Genomic DNA, 20,908 nt, shown 5'->3' with positions numbered 1-20,908 from the left:
AGGCGCGGGGCAGCGGGCGGCGCCGCAGAGCCGGGCAGGCGGCGGCGCTGCGCGGGAGCCCTGCCGCCGCGGGGCTGACTCTGGGCCCCGAGGGGGAGCGAGACCCCGCGAAAGGTCGGGCCCTGCGGGCCCACGCCCCCCGCCCGCTTCCGCCGGGCCTGGGACTCGACCCCTACAGCGCAGAGGTAGGGACGCGGGAGACCAACCCAACGCCCGGAGAGCCCCACCTCCTGCCAGGGCGGAGGGGCCCGCTGTGCCCTCCTCAGAGCCGGCGGGAGTGGGCAGCATGGAGGGTGAGTGAGCCCGGAGCTGGGGCTGAGGGTGGGCTGGGCGTGGGAGTGGGTAGGGTCCTGACTCAGGAGCAGTGAGCCAAGGGAGAGCAAAGGGGCTAGGGCACCTGATCACTGAGGGCTGTCCAGAGCCAGACACTGTGACAATGTGTGTGTGTGTGACAGAGACAGAGAGAGACCCTGAGAGAGGGAGAAAGACTTGGAGTGCTCCGTGCTGTGTGTGGTGTATGCGTGTGCACCAGAGACAGAGACAGAGAGATGGAGAGATAGATGCCTCTATGGTCCTGTGTGCATCGCAGCCCGCCTCCTGCCTGGACAGAGGAGCATTTGAAACCAGGTGAGCTCAGCTATTGGCTTCAGTGGAATTGTCACCCACCGACTTGGCCTGCTAGGAGTGGGAGTACTGGGGTAGATGGAATTCCAGACAAGATTTCTTCCATGCACAGAGAACTTTTCTCCCTGGGGGTAGGGTGGATTTATAGACCTCCGGGACTCTAAGGTGTAAGTCCCAGGCATAAGGCTGCTTGCTCCAACCTTACCAAGGGGGTGGGCGGTCCGGACCCCCAACTCAGCTGAGGTGGGCAAGGGAAACCATATTTAGGCTAAGAAACTGGAAGGCTGACGGCTGGTCCACTAGCTTGTTGGGTGTCTTTGGGGGTGATGTCAAAACCTCTCTATGCCACTGGTTACCCATCTGTTGTATGGAGAAATTTACATTTAGCTGGCTTCACAGGGTAGCTGTGAGGGTAAAAGAAGACAAGATGTGTTGAGCAAATCCATGCCGGTAAGAGAGGCTGTTGGGGAGATAATACAACCCTGAAATTCCAAGGAAGTAATTGCAAACACTGCTGGCAAGAAAGAAAAGAGAGTTTCACAGAACCCCTGTGTGGCTGCACTTGCCGGGTTTGAAAAGTGCACGCACACAGAGATGCGATAAGGAAGGCATAACCCAAGATGAATCTGGAAGACTGGCAGGATCTGTAGGAATAGTGTTCGCAAAACACCAAAGCCCGAGTAAACAGAAGCCAGGGGAAATTAACAAAGACAGGGCAAAGCGCTTTCAAAGTCTAAGTAAGGATAGCAGGACGGAATCTGCTCAGGCCTTGGGATATGTGGTATAATCTTAACACACAAGGGAGGGCAGGCAGAGCAGGGCACGGGCAGTTTTACTCCAAATGATGGAATTAAGAGCCTAAGGAGGAAATTGAAACCCAAGATAGGTGATGGGAAGAAGGCATCGAAGCCCAGACAAATGACATCCCAAGGACGGGGAGGCCTGGCAGATGTAATCACTGCCTTGAAGGAAATGACAAAGAATGAAGGGAAGCCAGAAAACTAAAGGTGGGCAAATGTCCTGATTTTCAAAAAGGAAGTAAAGATAGATTTAAAAAAGCAAAAAATCTCTAAGCTGGTAAGAGTCATATTGGCCTCTATTAAGATTCCAGAATAAATTATCGAACACGTAGTGAACACCTAGGAGACAATAAAGCCATCAAACGTCTCGGAATTTTTTCAAACGATGCCATTCTGTACACTTCCAAAGAGATGTGCAGGAGCATTTTCCACTCTGCAAAACTGGACACCATCGAGTTGTCCCTAATGAAGTAAATTAAACGATGAAACGCATCTGCAATGGCATAGTGTGTAGACAGTGAGAACTGCGTTTAGGATTTTATTCCCTGCCTACTGTGAGTCATTTTTTATTTTTTATTTTTTTATTTTTTATTTTTTAAAAAATATTTATTTATTTATTTGATGGAGATAGAGACAGCCAGCGAGAGAGGGAACACAAGCAGGGGGAGTGGGAGAGGAAGGAGCAGGCTCATAGCAGAGGAGCCTGATGTGGGGCTCGATCCCTTAACGCTGGGATCGCTCCCTGAGCTGAAGGCAGACGCCCAACCGCTGAGCCACCCAGGCGCCCCATGTGAGTCATTTTTTAAAAGCCAGTTTTAGAACACATGTGTAGTATGATCCCCTTCATGTAAAATACATGCAAAGAGACATCTTCGTGTGGATTCCCGGTTCTGAAAGCGCACCCTAAGACAAGGGCTCGGGTCCAGGGAGTTTGATGCCTGAAAGTGGAGGTCAAGAGAGTGAGGTGGGAGAGGAAGAAAAACAGCGCAGGAATGAACTGGGGCGCCTGAGGGCTCTATTCCTCTCAGGACCCTCTGAGGAGGGTGCAGAAAGCACCCAAGGTTTGCCCCACACCAGAAGGGGAGTGCCTGCTGTTTACTCCTCTCCACTGGTTGAGGGTTGCCCCTCCTGCCCTCCTAGAAGGTTCCTGTTCTTGGCTTTAAAGAAAGCAGAGCAGAGAGATGCCTGGGTGAGGGCTTGGCCGGGCATAGGAAGTGCAAGGAACAGTCCACCATGGCTGGGATTTTCAGGCCAAGGGATGTGGCAAGAGGCGTCACCAACACATTGGCCGTGGGAGCTCCCCCTGCGTGTGAGATTTCAGTGATGTTCATTCTCTTCTTTTGTACTGCTCAGAACTGTTTCATAAGGAACACATCGTTTTTTTATAAAAACAGTTTTTTCACAAAAAGAAAGAAAATAACATAGTGCACGTGAGGACCCAGTAACAGTGTTCACTAAAAGCAAATTGGACCAAACTCACCAGATTTCCTCTTTCAGACTGGGTTTCTGGGAGGAACAGAGACGAATTGCAGGATTTCAGCAGGACACAGCAAAGCTCTTTCGTGAAAGCCCTGGAAAGTGATGGAAAGATGTGGGAAGGGGCTGGAGGACTGACAACAGGGCTTTCCTTAGAGGCTTCGGTGCAACGTAGAGGTCCCTCGGGCTTGGACCTTGACCTGACGTTCAGTAATGTAGAGGGAAAACCAAAGGGACACTTATCAAGTGTCTGGATAAGAGCCACAACACCCACATGGCCACAGATTCAAGATTTGAGGCTATCTCAACATTCAGATCAAAACCAAGAAAATGAAATGTAAATGTAAATGTAAATGGAATGTGAAGTCCTTAATTTCGGTCCAATTGCCTACATTTACAACGAGGGAGCTCTGGCTTGTACTCCTGAGATAAATTCGTGGGCGGGTGAAAGCAGACTGACGGTGAGGTGAACCTGGAACCCCTTTCGCTGAAGAGACCCTGGTTGTTCCGGGGAGACAAAGGTAGGGAGAAGGGGACGATCCTGGGGCCAGGGGCTCATTGTTGTTCTCTGTGGCTCCAGGGAGCAGAACTAGGACAGGTGGGGGCAAGTTACACTAAGACGATGCAACTCAGTCGTCAGGAAGAACTTTCTAGCACTCAGAGCTGGCCTAGAAGCTATCTTTTCACCAGATCTCATTATCCAGCTTGGACAAGGGGGGCTGGCAGGAGCCTCTAGTGGGAATTCTTGGGTGGCTGGACCAAAAATATGGCCTGGAGGGATCTCTGGGGGCCAAAAGCCTTCTCCAAGTACATGCAGACGGACGCTGCGGTCTGCTGAGCCTCCTGCAGGCTTGCTGGGCCAGCCAGGCAGAAACCCCATCAGACTTCCCACTGGCCTGGGCCGCGGTGCGCCGGGCTGTAAGTCAGCGGAGCACAGCAAATCAGATCTAGTAGATGTGGATACCACCCCCGCTTCCAGCCCCACCCCAGTCTAGTGGCTCCCTTGGAGCCCCTGGCAGCCCCCCTAGCTGCTGCCTGGCCCGGGAGCTCTGCGGCTGAGGGAGGCCCAGAGGCTGGGAGGATGTAGGCTCGCACTGGCTGGAGGAGGGTGTGCCAGGGGGCAGCGGCCCAGGCAGGGGAGGAAGGTCACCGGAGAGAGGAGAAGGAGAGGAGCAAGCCAGCTGCCTTCCCTCCAATGCAGGACGCAGAAGCATCTTGGAGGTCCGGGTGGGTCCCACTTTTCCGTGCCCCTGGAAATGCTGCAGGAGACATTGTGCCCCGTCATTTTTTGCAAAGACTTCACCGCCTTGGAGCTGCTCATCCAGACGGGGAAGTGGGCAGGGAGATAACATCACCCCCATTTAACAGATGATAAGATTGGGCTTAGGAGATGCAGCTCGCCCTGGCTTGAACTAAAGCAGGTCTGCTGCCTTCTGTACGAATGACCCAGATTCTGGGACACTTACGGCTGCAGCCGACATGGAGTCCAGCTATCCAGCTATGTCCTGAGGACCGTCTGCGCCTTCCCATCTTATGAGGAGTGGGGAGTGGGAAGGGTCTCAGCTGCTGCTGGGGAAGCAGAGGCCAGGTAGGTGCATGTCTGGTTCTCACTGGAGCCATGATCCATCTGTCTGAGGGCAGTCTGTCCTGCTTCTAGCAGTGAGTTGAGGCAATAGTTACAGTAAGTATTTCTGCTCCAATCATTGCGTGAGTAAGTATTTCCGCTCCACTGCAAAGACCCGGGTTATTAGAGCCAGAAGAGGTCTGGATAAGCAGGTGCTGAACCCTAGTTTTAGAAACGGGGAAACTAAGGCCCAGAGGGTGGAACTGACAACACAGCTCATGTCTACCAGATTTACTGAAGATACAAATAGAAAAGAATTCAATTCAGTCTCTCCTCAAAACCTTTTGCTACTCTCCCTTTAATAACTGAAATTACACCTTTGGAGTTTCGTTTTTCTTTCTGATTTTAGGTTTGACTCCCTTTGAAATGCAAACACAAAAAAGAGACACTGCACTTTAAGCTGTTATGAGTCATTTCCTCATCTGTGTGAACAAATTCATCAGAATCTTTCCTGAAAGAAGATCGTGCTAGGAATGGGGGGAGAGAGTCCATAAGGAGCTTGGGACAGGGATGCTGAGGGATGCTGAGGCTCTAGGAGGTGATGCCTGGTTGGGAAGTATTAGGTGGGGGAAGAATGGGTCCCAAAGGAGTTAGGCATTCACTTCCATTACTTCTCGGTTGAGCCCAAGATAGCTTAGCTCGGCCTCTGGCCACTGTGTGCCTGCTTCTTCGGGAAAGGTTTCAGACGACCCATGAGGTATTCATGGTGTCAGCTTTGCAGCTGGAGCCTCGGGAAGGCAGGGACCCCTCAAATCAAAGATCCCCAGTTGCTGCAAAGGGACGCTGGATATCTTAATTGATGGTCTGATGGTACCAAGAGAGGATGAGAAAATGATTGGAGGTGGCAGAACGAGAGCAGGGGCTCGAACTCAGACTATGTCACCTGGCTTACTTGATGAACTCTGAATCCTGGAGCCAAGGGTCTCCTGTGTTCTAAGAGCATATCTCTGCTCTTGAGCTTTGATTTCCTATCTGTGAAATACAGAATTCTCCTTTCCTTGTCAGAGATAGCTTGATGTTGTATAAAAAGTATTTCCTTTTATTTTTTTAAGATTTTATTTATTTGCTTGAGAGAGAGAGAGCACGAGTAGGGGGAGAGGGACAAGCAGACTTTCCGATGAGCAGGGAGCCCAATGTGGGACTCGTCCCAGGATCTTAAGATCATGACCTGAGCCAAAGTCAGATGCTCAACTGACTAAGCCACTCAGGTGCCCCTGTGTAAAATATATCAGAGCTTATGGAATACAGCTAAAGCAGTGCCTAGAGGAAAATTCATAGTCTCAGGACCTATATTAATTGCCACCACTTATTGTCTGCATGTTCTATGCCCTGTGACAGATAGTGAGGATTGTTCTGAGATGAAGAGTCATAGTTTCTGCCCCTAAGGCATTTCCAGCTTAGTGGAAGAACAAACATTTGTATACGTAGCTGAATCAGGAAACTGAATGTGACCAGTGCTACAGGCAGACACCAAGGAAGCCGTCACAGAACCCAGAAAGGATGCGCCTGTGCACGTGCTTGGCCTTACCTAGAGCAGGAGAGGGGAAAGTCCTTCCCATTCTGCTCTCCCCTTAAATCTCTTCTACCCTTCTTCTTCTTTTTTTTTATTTTTAAAAGATTTTTGTATTTATTTATTTGACAGAGAGAGAGAGAGAGCAAGTGAGCACAAGCAGGGGGAGAGGCAGAGGGAGAGGGAGAAGCAAATGGGGCTCGATCCCAGGACCCTGGGACCACGACCTGAGCTGAAGGCAGACACTTAACCAACTGAGCCACCCAGGTGCCCTTTTCTACCCTTCTTTTTCTTTTTCTTTCTTTCTTTTTTTCTTTCTTTCTCTCTCTCTTTTTTTTTAAAGATTTTATTTATTTATTTGACAGAGAGAGGGGCAACAAGAGAGGGAACACAAGCAGGGGGAGTGGGAGAGGGAGAAGCATGCTTTCCACTGAGCAGAGAGCCCAATGCGGCTCGATCCCAGAAGGCTGGGATCATGACTGGAGTCAAGGAGAGACGCTTAACGACAGAGCCACCCAGGCGCCCCTACCCTTATTTTTCTAAGGTCTGGAATTCCCCTAAATGTGCTGAGTATAGGTTTAGGATGCGAGTAAACAGCAGCTCAGTAACTTCATTTTTTACTGAGAGGTAAACAATTTTGCATCAGAAGCTTCTTTCCTGAATCCAGGTTTTGATGAGTCAAACAGAGAAAACTGGAGAGCTCCAGGAGAAAGTGAGGAGAAATGAACGGGGCTCGGAGTAGAAGGGAAAGTACAGAAAGAGGCAAGTTTGGCTCCATTGGCTGCTGCGCAAGCAGGCCTTGGCCTTTGCCAACCCTAAGGGTTCTCGGGAGGCCCACCTACTCCCACTCACCAACGAGAGGCCGGCTCGTAAGATCTGTGTTGCTGTGGTGGGTGCCTGGGACGTGGTGGGGTTTAGCTCCGCTGCCAGGAAGGAGAGAAGCGAGATCACAGGTCTCAGGAAGCCTCCCTCCTCAGCAGTGACTTCCCTCCACACCCACCTTTCACTCACCTGTGTGGCCCCAACACAGGGCTTGCCCAGGCTGGTTTCCCTGGGGACAAACCCAAATGAACTAGGACCTCACCGTCCGTCACCCCTCGGCCCCCTGCAGCTGCCTGGCAGAGAGCTGATATGGTCAAGACACAGCCCTTAGGTCTGTGAAACCCTTTGTAATCTACTCCGATATCTAATTGAGCCGGTAACAACCCCATGAGGTGGGGAGATGCAGGAAGCCCAGGCCATCCTTTGAAAGCCAAGGAGAACACAGGGAGGTGAAGGGGACCCCCCCAGTTCACAGAGGAATCCCGAGGGGTGGCATGCAGGACTGAGCTCCCCTTCAGCAGTCCCCAAACAACCCCAAACTAAATATACCTCCCTGTAAAAACTGCAAAAGCAACTTTAAGATGAGTTCCTAAGCTAAACTTTTCCTTCAAACCAAGTTACCCCCCACCAGCCCCTCTTCTGTGCAAGTTTTGGAGAGACCACCACTGGGCCAACTCTCAAGGCCATGTTTTCGGACTCCTAGCTCAGTGTCCTTTCCTGTGAGCACCAGCAAAGACTCCCTGGAAGGTCACGTGGCCTGTTAGAGGAAGCACAAGGAGGGCTGGTATCTAATCTGGGGAGCAGGAATCTTGGGGCTCTATCCCTAACCATCTGTACCCGTTCCAACTGTCCCTGGGGTTTTGAACCTGGACCCCACAGATTCTAGGGAGGCCCAAGGATGACCAACTTTGATCCCCTTGTATTAGTCACGACAACAGGCCACAAGCAACAGAAACTGTTTCTGGCTAACTTCACCAAGAAAGGGAAGTTATTGGAAGAGTATGGGCAGGTCGTCCAACGGAAGGAAAAGTAGTGTTATCGAGACCCAGGATCAAATCCAAAGCGGAAGAGGTCTGATTGGCTGTCCTTGGGCCAGGGGCCAGGGCAGACTCCTGACTGACCATAAAGGGCCCACAGAGAGGGCTTACGCCCCAAGGCCAGAAGGGGTAACGGGTGCAAGGTGAGCCACAACCCCACATGCCCGCCATTCCCTTGAAAGTGTGTCAATAGCCAAGCGCACTTTTTGAGAGAGGACCCGGAGCTCTCAAAGACAGAATTCTACCTGGACGGGGATCATTTCTTGGTATTTCGGGACGAAGCTCCAGGAAAGCATCTGTGAAATGAGTTCAAATGCATCAGAGTCTCAAAGAGTTTGGTGACTCCCACAATGAGAGGCACTGTCAACGCCTTGAAGGCGGGGACTTGAAAATTCAGTGGTTCTCCAATCTGCTACACTTGGAAATCCCCAGGGGAGCTTTTAAGAAAAATACCAGTGCCTGGAGCCCCAGAGAGTGTGATTCATTTGGAGGGAGCTCTGTATTGTTAAAAGCCAGGTGATTTTGATTTGAGTCCGAGTTCAGAACCCCTGATGTAGTCAGTTTAAAATCACATTTACCAGAGCTTCCTTTTGATTAGAAAAGTCAAAATGCTAGTCAGTGAACAGAAAAACAAAAATCACTTGAAACATCCAATCACTTGGATAAGTACTATTTTTTTTATTTGTTCACACACACATACACACCCTTTTATATAGAATGCAGATTTATAATATATACTATTTTGTAACGATGACAACCCATGGTCTGTATTTCCTCCCACACATTAGATCTTTTGTCCCCTAGGATAAGTCCCTAGAAGTGGAATGGCGGGGTCCTGGAGTAGGTCCCTTGCCAGGGTGCTGGATGGATGTGCCCCAGTTGTGAAGGTTGAGCTGCTTTGTGCCTCCCCCCATCCCCCCAGTGCACAGCCACACCCTGGCCATCACTGAGCACTTTTCTTCTCTGCCAATCTAATGGATGAAAAGGTTGTTCTTTTAAAATTGCGTTTCTTTGATCACAAATGAATTACGAACTTAAACTTTTTGTCTTCTGTGGTTATCAGCCATTTGTGCTGCTTTGTGTTGTGTTCTTCAGCAGGTCCCTAGCGCCTCTCTGCCCCGTCACGTTGCCCCAGGAGGCTCTCAGGAGGTGGCTGTTGAACGGGGAGCCCCACGGCTCTAGTCGGGGGCGAGGCTCCCTGTGGTACCAGAACGGACCAGCAGGTGGCGATAACGACGACCTTATTAGTAGGAATTACTGTGAACTCAGGGAAGCAAACACCCAGCCTGATCCTGTGCTTAGGGCGCTCCTTTCGGTGTTGTTTTCTCTCTCACACATCTTTCAGGCTTCGGGGGAGGCCCGGACCAAGAGCAACATGAAGATCTCGTCCTCACCCCGTTGTGTAGTTAACACTGTCAGTACCGTTGGCGAGGAGCTAACGCACATGGTGCACCCAGGTCCTCTCACCCATTATCTCCTTGGCTCTCCCCGCACCTCCTTTGGGTCCGTGTGAGCTTCTCTCCATCTTACCAGTGACAACTCTGGTCTCCAGAGAGGGGATGTGCCTTATGCTAGGTCTTAGCCAGGAACTGCGTGTTTACACTTTCAAGATGAGAACGCTGAGTTCCCACAGAGGGGAGGCAGTGTTTCAGTCCCTTGGGGCTGCTGTGACAAAACATCATGGAGTGGGGGGCTTAGAAACAACAGAAACCTATTTCTCACAGTTCTGGAGGCTGGGAGGTCTAAGATCAAGGCGCAGCTTTGATGTCTGGTGAGGCCCCCCTTCCTGGTTCACACGCAGCCCTCTTTCCACTGTGTCCCCACACATGGAAGGGACAAGGGAGCTCACTGGGGTCTCTTTCATAAAGGCACTAATTCCATTCATGACAGCTCACCAGTGGGATCTAATCTCGCCCCCAAGGCCCCATCTCCAACTACTATCCCGTTGGGGATTAGGTTTCAATTTGTGAATTTTGAGGGGACAGAGATATTCATTCAGTCTGTTGCCTGAAGTCACCAGGAAGGAGGCAGGAAGGAGGGCTGGGACTTCCCAGTCTGTGTGTGTCCGCTATTTCCAGAACCTTTGGCCCAAGCTCTTTAAACCTGTGGTTCTCAAACTGGAGTGTGCCATCAGAATCACCTGCAGGGTATGTTACCTGCAGGTTTCAGGTTCCCTAGATCAGAGGTGAGGCCTGAGAATGTGCATTTCTAACAAGTTCATAAGGCTGATGCTGCTGGCCAGGACCACACACTGAGAACCAGTGGATCCCCGTCTTCTCTCTGACCCTGGGCTTTCCGTGGTCCAGGGCTTCCTTGCTCTCTCAGATCATCAGGATGCCTTGGAGGCAACCATGGTTATATCCTGAGACCTCCAGGAAGCTCTTGGAGTAGGGGAATGACTTAATTGGGTTCAGTGAATAAGATTTTCACAGGCTTTAGTGTATCCACAAGGGCACTTGTCCAGAAAGGACAAGTCCGGGGTGTTAATGACGTCTCTGGCTGCTGGTGTGGCTCAGCTGGGGTGGGGGCTTGCCTGCTCCCAACTCATCGCACCCCAACCTAGGGGAGTTGCCAGGAATCCTCCCCAGACAGTCATTCTGCAATTCTGGAACCGGCCCTGAAGGTGGGGACAGACGCCCAACCCAGTGGAGGGTCTAGAGATGGGCAGGGTCCCTCGTGGGGACTTCTCAGGACAGACTGCAGAATATGAGCTCACTAAGCAGTTCTCCGAGGCTGAGTGAAGGGCAAGGACAGACAGACTGGAGTCTGGCCCGGCAGGTTGTGGCAATTTCTTCTACCCACGCAGACCCACAGATTTCTTTGAGTCATGGGAACTGATTCCAAGCTGATCTGGGGCTCAGGAGGGGTGAGTTCCCCAGGGAGGCTCCCAACAGACCCTGGGAGAAGCCCGTGAAGGCCTTCCGACACCAGCAATCTCACCCTGTCACCTGGGGTCAGAATCCACCTTTCCTTCCTTCTTCTCTTCACGCAAATATTTATCCATCCACCAACCATTTATTGAACCATTGACTATGGGCAGGCACTGATGAGACACTGGGGATTCGGGTGCCAACTTGTCTCCAGGGTCTGCCTTTCAAGGTTGGGGAAGAAAACCCAACCAACCTGAAAACAAATAAAATATTGACAGATGGAGAGAAAGAAAGAAGATGCATGAGAGAGAATAAATAGGAGTGCAGCTACTTGAAATAGAGCAACCAGGTCAGGCTTCTCTCTGAGAAGACAGCCTCGTCTAAACTGAGGGCTAAAGGGGAGGAGGAGACAGGAGCAATAGAAAGGGGTAAAATCCTTGGGGTTGGAGAAAGCAGGAGCATGTAGGAGCCAGCGCAAGTTGTCCAGAGTGGAACGGGCACACGGGCGTGTGGCAGGGGGTGAGGTCAGAGATGGCAGTAGGAATCAGAGCACAGAGAGTTTGGGCAGCCGAGGGCAGAGTTTGGATGGTATTTGGAAGACAACGAGGGGTCTAGGCAATGTCTTAGTGGCTGCTGCCCAAAAGGTTGGTGAACAGCTAATAGGATCAGCTCCATCGGAAGAGCATGGGGCTCTTGATTTCAGGCTCGTGAGTTCGAGCCCCGCGTTGGGTATAGAGATTACTATAAAGAAATCAACAAACAACCTTTAAAAAGGTATCTATTTTTTTAATGATTTTTTATTATGTTAGTCACCATACAGTACATCCCCGGTTTCCGATGTAAAGTTCGATGATTCATTAGTTGCGTATAACACCCAGTGCACCATGCAATACGTGCCCTCCTTACTACCCATTCCCCCACCCCCCTCCCCTCTGAGAAAAAGGTATCTAATGATCAGGGAATTCGAATGCGGGAAGCTGGGTAATTGATAATATTAGACATAACTGTCAATGTTGTTAGGTGTAATACTGATACTGTGGTTGTAGGCGGGGTTTTATAGTCCTATCTTCTAGAATTGCGAACTGAAATGTTTATGGATGAACGGAAGTGACGTGCTATTCCAAAGAGAGGCGGGGTATGGGTGAAACCCGATTAGCCTTAGGCTGATCGTGCACGGGAGGTCTTTACACTCTTCTGTAATAGTTCATGAAGCTGTATACTCCTGTGTATGTTCACGATACTGTTCTCTCGTGCACGTCTGACACCTTCCATAGTGACATAAAGATGTCTGGGGGCAACTGGACACCCGGGAGCGCCTAAGCAGGGGGCTGTCACCTCCTCCTCTCACTGTGCCTCAGAGGCTCCACCTCTACCCGCACGCCACGCCCTCCGCCTGCCCCGGGTGCCCCCGCTGCTCCTGCTGGGCCCCCAGCCCTGGTCACGCCAGCTCCCTGGCCCCAGAACGTCCCTAGCCTCCAGATCCCAAGCCTCCGGTGGGTCTCCAGGCTGGTGGCTGAGCTCTGGATGTGATAGAAGACTCCCCAAAGACTCTTTATCCCCCGGAACAGGCCACATTCAATCCCAGAGGAACGCAAGGGGAGAATTTATGAGACAAAATCATGAGTCACCACAACTAATGTCTTCCCAGAGGAGCTGTGGTTGGACGGGGAACTGCTCCTTCCCACAGGTGGCGGGGGAAGCCCACGCTGAAGCCTGGATCTGACTCAGAGACACCAGCGCAGGACCACCTCTGCTGCACACTCCCGAGCCACCCGGAGAATGTCATTTGATCCCAGTCCTCCCATTTCAAACGGGGCTCATACCTAACACGTTTAGCCCAGGGGGTAATTGGAGGGTTAGATAAAATAACACAGAAGCGAGTGCTTTGTTAAATGCTGTGCAAATGAAGCAGCTGTTAACATGGTGGGAGACGGTGATGGATGCCTGGTAGCCTTGGCTTTGGATGGTCTTCTGGTAAATTCAATGTGTGCCTTTGCCCTTTACCCTGGTTCAGAGTCCTCTCCCATTGTCCGTTCCTCTATTGCCTTCTTGCCTTTCCCACTAAAATTCTGTGGAGATGAGGAGGGACAACAAAGATTTTGAGGGTATAATAGTCAGGGTCCCAGGAGAAAACAGGTGGTGCACTCAGAAAGAATTTATCTGAAGAGTTGAACAGAGGGACTTTACAGGGGAGAGGGGAGGGTGAGAACCAGCAAGGGCTGCACAAGCACCAGGACTGGCAATCCCAGGAAGCTGTTGGTGCAAGAGGAGAAAGAACACAGTGTCACTCTGGCCCCCAAAGAGCTAGACTCATGGAATAACGTCACCTAACAGGAGCTGTATCCATAAAGACAGCCCCATAGGCAGAACTGGGCCAGGCAGGGAGGGAGTCGAGAGATGAATACCGTGTCGTCGGTCTTCTCCAGTCCTTCAATCTCCTTCCGTGCTTTCCATTGGCTGAACCTGGTCAGAAACTAGAGGGCAAGGGAACCTGGCCGATGTAGTCCTTAGAGGTCAGCCTCTGGGGCACACAGCAGGGCTAAGAAGGATGGAGCCCAGATGGGGCGGGGGGGTGGGCCATATGGACATGGAGAAGAGCCAACATTGGGAAATGAGTTCTGGATGAGATGAGGTGAAGGTATGAGATCGGGGTTTGGGTGCCGGGGGTTGAAAGTGAGCCAACATTGGGAAATGAGTTCTGGATGAGACAAGGTGAAGGTATGAGATCGGGGTTTGGGTGCCGGGGGTTGAAAGTGAGCCAACATTGGGAAATGAGTTCTGGATGAGACGAGGTGAAGGTATGAGATCGGGGTTTGGGTGCCGGGGGTTGAAAGTGCATCCAGTTGCCCCTGGGGTTGAGCACATGATCGGGGTGCTAGGATTTGGAGCACAGTAGGGTCTCACCAGTGGCAAGAAGTCAGTCATCTCTTCTTTGTCTGGAATCCTGACCTGTATGCTCCTTTGCTTCTAGGGGAGTCCTCCCAGCCTCCTAACAGCAGCTGGCCCCCAAGCCTGAATGCGAGTCATGCCAAGGCCACCCCAGCGGTAAACCTCACCTTCTCCTCCTACTACCAGCACTCCTCAGCAGTGGCAGCCATGTTCATCGTGGCCTATGTGCTCATCTTCCTCCTTTGCATGGTGGGCAACGCGCTGGTCTGCTTCGTCGTGCTCAGGAACCGGCACATGCGCACTGTCACCAACATGTTCATCCTCAACCTGGCCGTCAGCGACCTGCTGGTGGGCATCTTCTGCATGCCCACGACTCTCGTGGACAACCTCATCACTGGTGAGTGGAGGCAATGGAGGCAGAGGGAGTCCCCTCCACCCCCGAAATCATTGCTGGCCTGGTCTCTTGGCCGAGATGTCGTTGTCTCAAACTCCCCAGTCTTGTGGCGGAGGGATTAGGTTAGAAATCATAGATACGATGAATTAATTATTCTCTTCGCTCCAGGCATCGGATGGCTTATTCTTCCTGCGTTAGCTAATCCTCACAACAATCCAATGAATTATGCGTTGTTATTATTACCCTGGTTTTGGGGGGTGGGGAAACTGATGCTCAGAGTGATGAGGGATGGGTCTGCAGTTACACAGCTGAGTGTCAAGTCCCGTGTCCTCACACCCCTATTTCTAAGCACTACACCATTCAGTCTTACTCTCCTGGGTAGCTCCCCTGGGCAGAGCTATAACCCGCATGTTTCCTCTGAACATGGACCTAATAATCCCCTTATTTGAGCTGTTCTCCAACCAAAGAGAGTTCTGTCCTATAGGTAGTGAGCTCCCTGTCACTGAGAGTGTTTAAGTAGGGACTGGCTGGCCATTTAGCACTGACTTGGTAGAAGGGATTCAAGCAGAACTAGACCACTTGACCTCCAAATTCCTGCCTGTTCATCCTGTAACTGTTGGAAGGATCACACTACTCTTTCCCATGTGATTTGTCTTTCTTGTTTCCAGAATAAGCTTGCACAGCCCCTGAGACTGTAGTTGGGGAAGGACTGGTTTCCAGAGCCGTGGAGATGCCTGGAGGTCCGAGCTTTCAGGCTCTGAGCTCCAAGCACCAGGCGCTTGGCTGCAGAGCCTGGACAGCTCCAGTGGGAGTGACTTACCTGACTTTGGGGCAGGGGAGTCACAGCCTGTGTTTTTATAGGTTTCGGGACCCAGGAAGTAGGGCCAGGGCATCAGCTTTCCCTCAGCGGCACTGGCTCTGCCTGGTGAGACCTTCAGTCACAGATGGATCTCAGGTTCCACCAGGATTGCTGAGCACGAACTGCTCATCCTTCCCCTTCCCAGCACACCTAGACCCACACCTATGCATGCACGCGCACACACGCAGAAGTGCACACACCTGTAGGCACACACATACACACGCACCAGTTAACGATGATATGGCGAAGTCCCTGGTTGGCTAAGGTGGTGTCTGCCAGCCCTTTCCACGTGCTTAAATTTAAAAAATTGTTGGAATAACACGTTTACATGGTTCAACAGTCAAAAACTACCAAAAGGTTTCCAGAGAAAAATGTCCCTTCCATCCCAGTCATCTGGCCTCCCAGCTTCTCCCCTGGGAGGAAATCAGTATTGCCAATTTCTTGTGTCTCTTTCCAAATGTATTTTTAGGCAAGAACAAGCAAATTACGGACATACTGACTTCCCAAGCAGTCGGTTCTGTATCTTTACTTTTTTTTCGGCTTAAAAATATAGCATGTATATTGTAAGCAGGATTCCTTAAAATTAATGTACATGGAGTCATTCCATATTAATAAATAAAAGAGTTTTTTCATTCTTTTTGCAACTGCTTAGAATTCCATTGTATGGATGTACTATAATTTATTTAGCCAGTCTCTTTCTGATGGTATCTAGGTTGTTTTTAACAGAATCTTCTGCAACATAATAAACCTTCATACGGCTATTCTTTCCTTTTCCTTTTTTCTTTTCTCTTCTTTTTTTTTTTTTGGAATGAAGGTGCAGAGGGTTGAATTATTTACATCTACTGCTCCTGGTGCTATGTGACGTCACTCTGTTGCGAAGACCCTCATTTATTTTTTATTCCTTCCCTTCCATGGCCCTACCTCTTTACAGCTTCCCTTCCCTGCCCTATAGGCAAACACTCTACCAAGCAGAACATGCGTCTATTTACTTGTATGCCTGCTTACAAAATGTGCATTGCAAATGTGTGCACGTTTTATATTTAAACATTTTTGTCCAGGTACAAGGTAACATGCACAAAAATCCTCCTTTTTTAGCGTACAGCTCCACGGGTGTTGAGGAACATACACGGTCCCGGGGCTCCCACCACAATCAAGATAAAGAACACCGTCACCCCCCAACCACTCCCTTGTCAGTTCTCTGGGTCGGGGTTTTCCTGGTCATTCCTGTGGATCTATTGTTAATTTGTTTGGATGGTTTTGTGTTACAGAACTCATTCTTTTCCCCGACCTTTGTCACTAAGACTTCTATTTACGTTGCCCTGCGCCCATCTCCCCTGCCCCTGGGGTAGGTGCTGCCTGCTGCGCTCCACGGGGTGCATCGGCCACATTTTACCCTCTGGTCTCCCGAGGATGGACACCCAGGTGGCCTCTACTCGGTGGCGTGCTAGAGCCAGGCTGCCGGTGTCGGTGACGTCATGGTGGTAGCAGGAACTTGGCCGTGCGGGGAGATACTGGGCTTGGCAAATGCTATAAGTTAGAGCTTGTTTTAGTTTAGTTTAGTTTTGTTTTTGTTTTTGTGTAAGAGCTGATTTACCAGCCCACCACTGCCTCCCGCTCTCCAGCACTACAAACAATTGGACTATGGGGGACTGTCTCTGGGATATGAACTTGGGAGAGGACTTGCCGAATCAGGGAATTTGCACATACCCAGTTTTCCAAAACAGAATCAGGCTGCTTTCCATGGTGCTGTTGGCTTTCTGTGATGTTTAAACTCCCCAGCCCCCACACCAAACTCTTACACTCACCCATAGTGATTTAGGGACCGAGAGACTGGAGACCAATTCATCTCCCCTCAGCTTTCTCATCTGTGAAAAGGAGATCACACTGGGGTTGTTGGGAGGATGGAATGAGACAGTGCCTGGCACTCAGTAAGTGTGCAGGCAGAAAAGTTAACTGGGGGTGGCTGCTGGGGAAGGGGGCCCCAGCCTCTGGAGAGGGCTCCTGTGGCCAGGCACAAAAGACGAGAACAGGTAGGACCCCCAGACCTAGAGGGGCAGTGAAACCAGGCAGAGACCAACACATGGCCTCAAAGAACCAAGATGTAGACCCGGCTACCAGTCCTGAGGCCAAGTGGGGCCCGGTCTCTGGACAGAGCAGAAGCCTGGGAATCAGATGTCTGCCCCACCCCCAGAGATGCTGATTGTAATTGGTCTGGCATGGGTCTGGGCACTGGGTCTTTTCAAAGGCCTCGGGTGATTCTAGTGAGTGGCCAGGGTTGAGAACCCTGGCCTAGAACTTGAGGCAGGGCTATGGGAGCAGAAAGCCAGGCAGGTCTGGCTGGATACAAAGCTCCTGGAGAGAAATCCTTGGTCAATCTAAAGACTGTCTCTCTAACGGTGAGAACTGACCACAGTGGTATAGACTGGTCAGTTCGTCATTTCTGGAAGTGTGTAAGCAGAGGATGACTACCTAGCAGGACATGGAGGAAAGATCTGAGCACAGAGGGGACTGGCTGAAATGGCCCAAGGTCTCCAGCTCTTTATACATGAGGCACTCATTCTGTGGTGGTCCTTGCAGGGTGGCCCTTTGACAACGCCACGTGCAAGATGAGCGGCTTGGTGCAGGGCATGTCCGTGTCAGCTTCCGTGTTCACACTGGTGGCCATTGCTGTGGAAAGGTAAGAGGGTTCCTGGCGGGGTTATCCTTGGCTGACAGGGGCCTGGCACTAGAAAGAGCCGCCGTCCCCACTGTTGCACTGACCAGAAGGCTGGGGCTGCATCGTGAGCCATCAAGGGGAGGGCCGTGGGGCTGGCTGCCCTCTACACTTGGGGGACCTGCACAGAATACCACCACCTTTGTCTAGAAGGCCTGGAGGCAGGTCCTGTGAAGGTTTACTAGGGATTCCTGGATCCTGTGAGAGCTTGAGGGCCTTATTTCCTGAGCAGTACAAATCCTGCCACCCACGAGTCTAAGAAAAGAAAGTCAGTTTCAGGGTGGGAGTGGGGGGTGGGGACAGAGCGTGGCCCTGCTCCTTCACTGCCCCCCCACCGCCGCCTTCTTGCTGTTCCCTGGCAGCCCAGGCCTTACTAGCTCCCCATCTCCACCCTACCTCAAGCTACTTCTGGTCTCTTTCAGCGTCAGATTCCGTCAGATTCTCTGATAAGCATGAGTCTGCTAATGGAAGGGAGCCAGGGGCCAAGGAAGCTTTGCAAACACTAAAAGTCACCCGAATGCTTGTGATAGGTCCTCCTCCCCTCGTCCACCTCAGTGAGCTCTCGCACTAAGGGTTCATCTAGGCACTCTTCCCCAGAGCTTGGGAGGCAGGCAAGGATGCTGGCCAAGATGACACAGGGACGGCCGGTCCTGTAGAGTCCACACCTGAACTCCCAGGGTTTTCTGGAGAATCCCTAAACGGCTAAAAATGTTCTTTGATATGCCTACTCGATCAGCCTACTCAAGGACAGGATGTGCAGACTGACCCTTTCGCTAGCTGCCCGCCAATCGGCCTAGGCCCCTGAAGTGCGCAGACAGGACTGTTTCCCACGCTGCCCGCACTGCCTTCCCCCTCCTGGGTTTGCCTTTGTTCCTCCCCTACTGACTCCCTCGCAGGCGGGAACCAACTTGCTTGCGAAAGACCCTAAACTGCCTGGGCGGCTCTTGGAGGCTGCCCACCGTGGCCACAGCCCGGCAGCCCCCGCCCGCGGTAGCGCCCCTCCCCGGGGACAGGGACCCCTGGCGCCGGTCCCGAGCCCGCCGGCCTTTCCTCCCCGGCCGCAGGTTCCGCTGCATCGTGCACCCTTTCCGCGAGAAGCTGACGCCGCGCCAGGCGCTGGTCACCATCGCGGTCATCTGGGCGCTGGCCCTGCTCATCATGTGCCCCTCGGCCGTCACGCTGACCGTCACACGCGACGAGCACCACTTCATGGTGGACGCCCGCAACCGCTCCTACCCGCTCTACTCGTGCTGGGAGGCCTGGCCCGAGAAGGGCATGCGCACGGTCTACACCACCGTGCTCTTCTCGCACATCTACCTGGCGCCCCTGGCGCTCATCGTGCTCATGTACGCGCGCATCGCCCGCAAGCTCTGCAAGGCCTCTCGGCCCGCGCGGGCCGGCGGGGAGGCGGCGGCGCCCGAGAGCCGCCCCGGGGGCCCGGCGCAGGGCCCGGGTGGTGCACNGGTCTCCGTGGAGGTGCGGCCCGGCGACTCGGGCCTGCCCTCCGAGTCCGGCCAGAACATTGGGGCGCCCCGGGCCGGCCGCCTCCCGCTGCGCGGTGCCCGCGTGGCCCACCACGGCTTGGCCGGGGAGGGTCCTGGCTGCGGCCAGCTGCCCTTCACCATACCCGCGTGGGATATCTGAGTGGTACGGGGAGGGCCGGCCCTCGACCCCGGGGGCCCCGATGGGACGGACGTGGGACGCCTGGACAGGCTAGCTGCCAGGTGTGGTGGGAGAAGGCGGTGCCACGTGCCTCCCTCTCCCCTGCAGGGCGGTGGCAGCTGCTCGAGGTACCCGCTCTGCGGCCTTCCCTCTCCCAGGGGCCGAAGGAGCCCACTTTCTGCCAAACCCTTCCTTGTGTGGCCAAGAGTGCACACACCCTCTGGCTGAATCCTCACAACACTTTGGGAGTAGGTCTTCTTGTTCCCCCTTGTACAGATGCGAAACTGAGGCCCGGAGACGAGGTGTGGCTAGCCTGCACTCTCAGCTGGAAATCGCTTGGGAGCCTGACGTCAGTGCCTGTAGGGACCTCACCAGCCATCTCCAGAAGGGCCCGTTACGGTGGAGCACACCAAAATGGGTAAATCCTAATGACGCCGCTGGGAAGGAGCAACAGCCAAAGTTGTCCTGTCCATTGGATGCTTTGTGTCCATGTCCTGGGGTTCCTTCTGTGTTACCCAGGCACCTCGGCGTCACCCTCTCCTGGGAGAACACCGTGTGCCCCTCCTCCCAACTCCCTGTAGGTTTGCTCCAAGACATGTTCTGGGCCATTCTCTTCTTCCCAGAGTCCTACAACGGGACATCACATCTCAGCAGCCGCACAGGGAGTGTCCACTACAGACACTCTGAGTTTTGCCCTTTGGGTGGGAGCCCTGAGGAAGAAGGAGGGGGCGCGGTCCTCCCTCCTCTCCTCATAGGGCCCACCGCCATCATCACACACACACACCCCCCCACCCCCCCCCCCCCCCCCCCCCCCCCCCCCCCCCGCCGTGAGGACTTAAAAGGCCAGAGGTGGCTGTCAGGACACGTGGAGGCCTCCGCTTATTTACTCATGGATAGGAGGAAGGGAAAGCACAGTACTGCTTTCCGCCTCTGGAAATTCATCAGCGCACTGGAGCTGCCAGCACAAAGCCTTCCCAAGGCCGAGCTCCGCTGCTCCCCCAGGGCTTGGAAGGGCGGTAGGTCAATCAAAGCTCAGGTGCCCTTGGGGCCTCCTGGAGGTCCTACAGAGGTACAGATTGCCCCTGTCCTCTGAAAAGGGGTGGTGACCAGGAGGCCCTTCGTTTTCTCTGGCTATCACCCAGTTCGCCTGCATCACCTTGAAGAAATGCGGCTTCTCTTGGTGAGTTGGGAGGAAATGGGAGTGCCTCAGTGATCCCTGCATGGTCCCGATAACCTGAAGTTCACTCACAGTGATCCCTGCATGGTCCCGATACCTGAAGTTCACTCGACATTTCCCCCCTCCCCCAGCCCCTATAGAAAATACAATGTTGCTAGAATATTCGCGCATATAGCAAACGACTATTTCCAGGGCTCAGTCCAGACAAACAGCTCTGAGGCTTGATGGTTTCTCTAATGAACACACAATGACTTAATCCTGTTTTGCTCCACTCTAAGTACTGGACGTAGAAGCAGACGAAACTTCCAGAGCGGTTGTACGGTACGTTCTCTGAGCATGTCCCCAGACGGTGTCTCTTTGGATCCATGCGAACGAGGTTGTTGCTGCCATTCTACAAACAGAGTAACCGAGGCTGCGAGGGGCCAAGGTCACAGGCCACAGAGTGGCAGGA

General features: G+C 52.6%; 1 protein-coding gene across 1 annotated transcript; it reads left to right on the top strand.

The window, feature by feature from the left end:
- Nucleotides 1-4,186: 4,186 nt before the first annotated feature.
- NPFFR1 (neuropeptide FF receptor 1) lies at nt 4,187-19,262 on the top strand. The gene is made up of 4 exons (XM_034663589.1): nt 4,187-4,488; nt 13,735-14,049; nt 17,483-17,582; nt 18,683-19,262. The coding sequence occupies exons 1-4, from the start codon at nt 4,434-4,436 to the stop codon at nt 19,260-19,262; spliced, it is 1,050 nt and encodes a 349-aa protein (XP_034519480.1). The 5' UTR covers nt 4,187-4,433.
- Nucleotides 19,263-20,908: the final 1,646 nt, after the last annotated feature.

Source organism: Ailuropoda melanoleuca, chromosome 6 (genome assembly GCF_002007445.2).
Source record: "Ailuropoda melanoleuca isolate Jingjing chromosome 6, ASM200744v2, whole genome shotgun sequence".
Classification (NCBI taxonomy): domain Eukaryota; kingdom Metazoa; phylum Chordata; class Mammalia; order Carnivora; family Ursidae; genus Ailuropoda; species Ailuropoda melanoleuca.
Note: the sequence above shows the minus strand (reverse complement) of the source record. Positions and strands in the feature narration are given on the sequence as shown.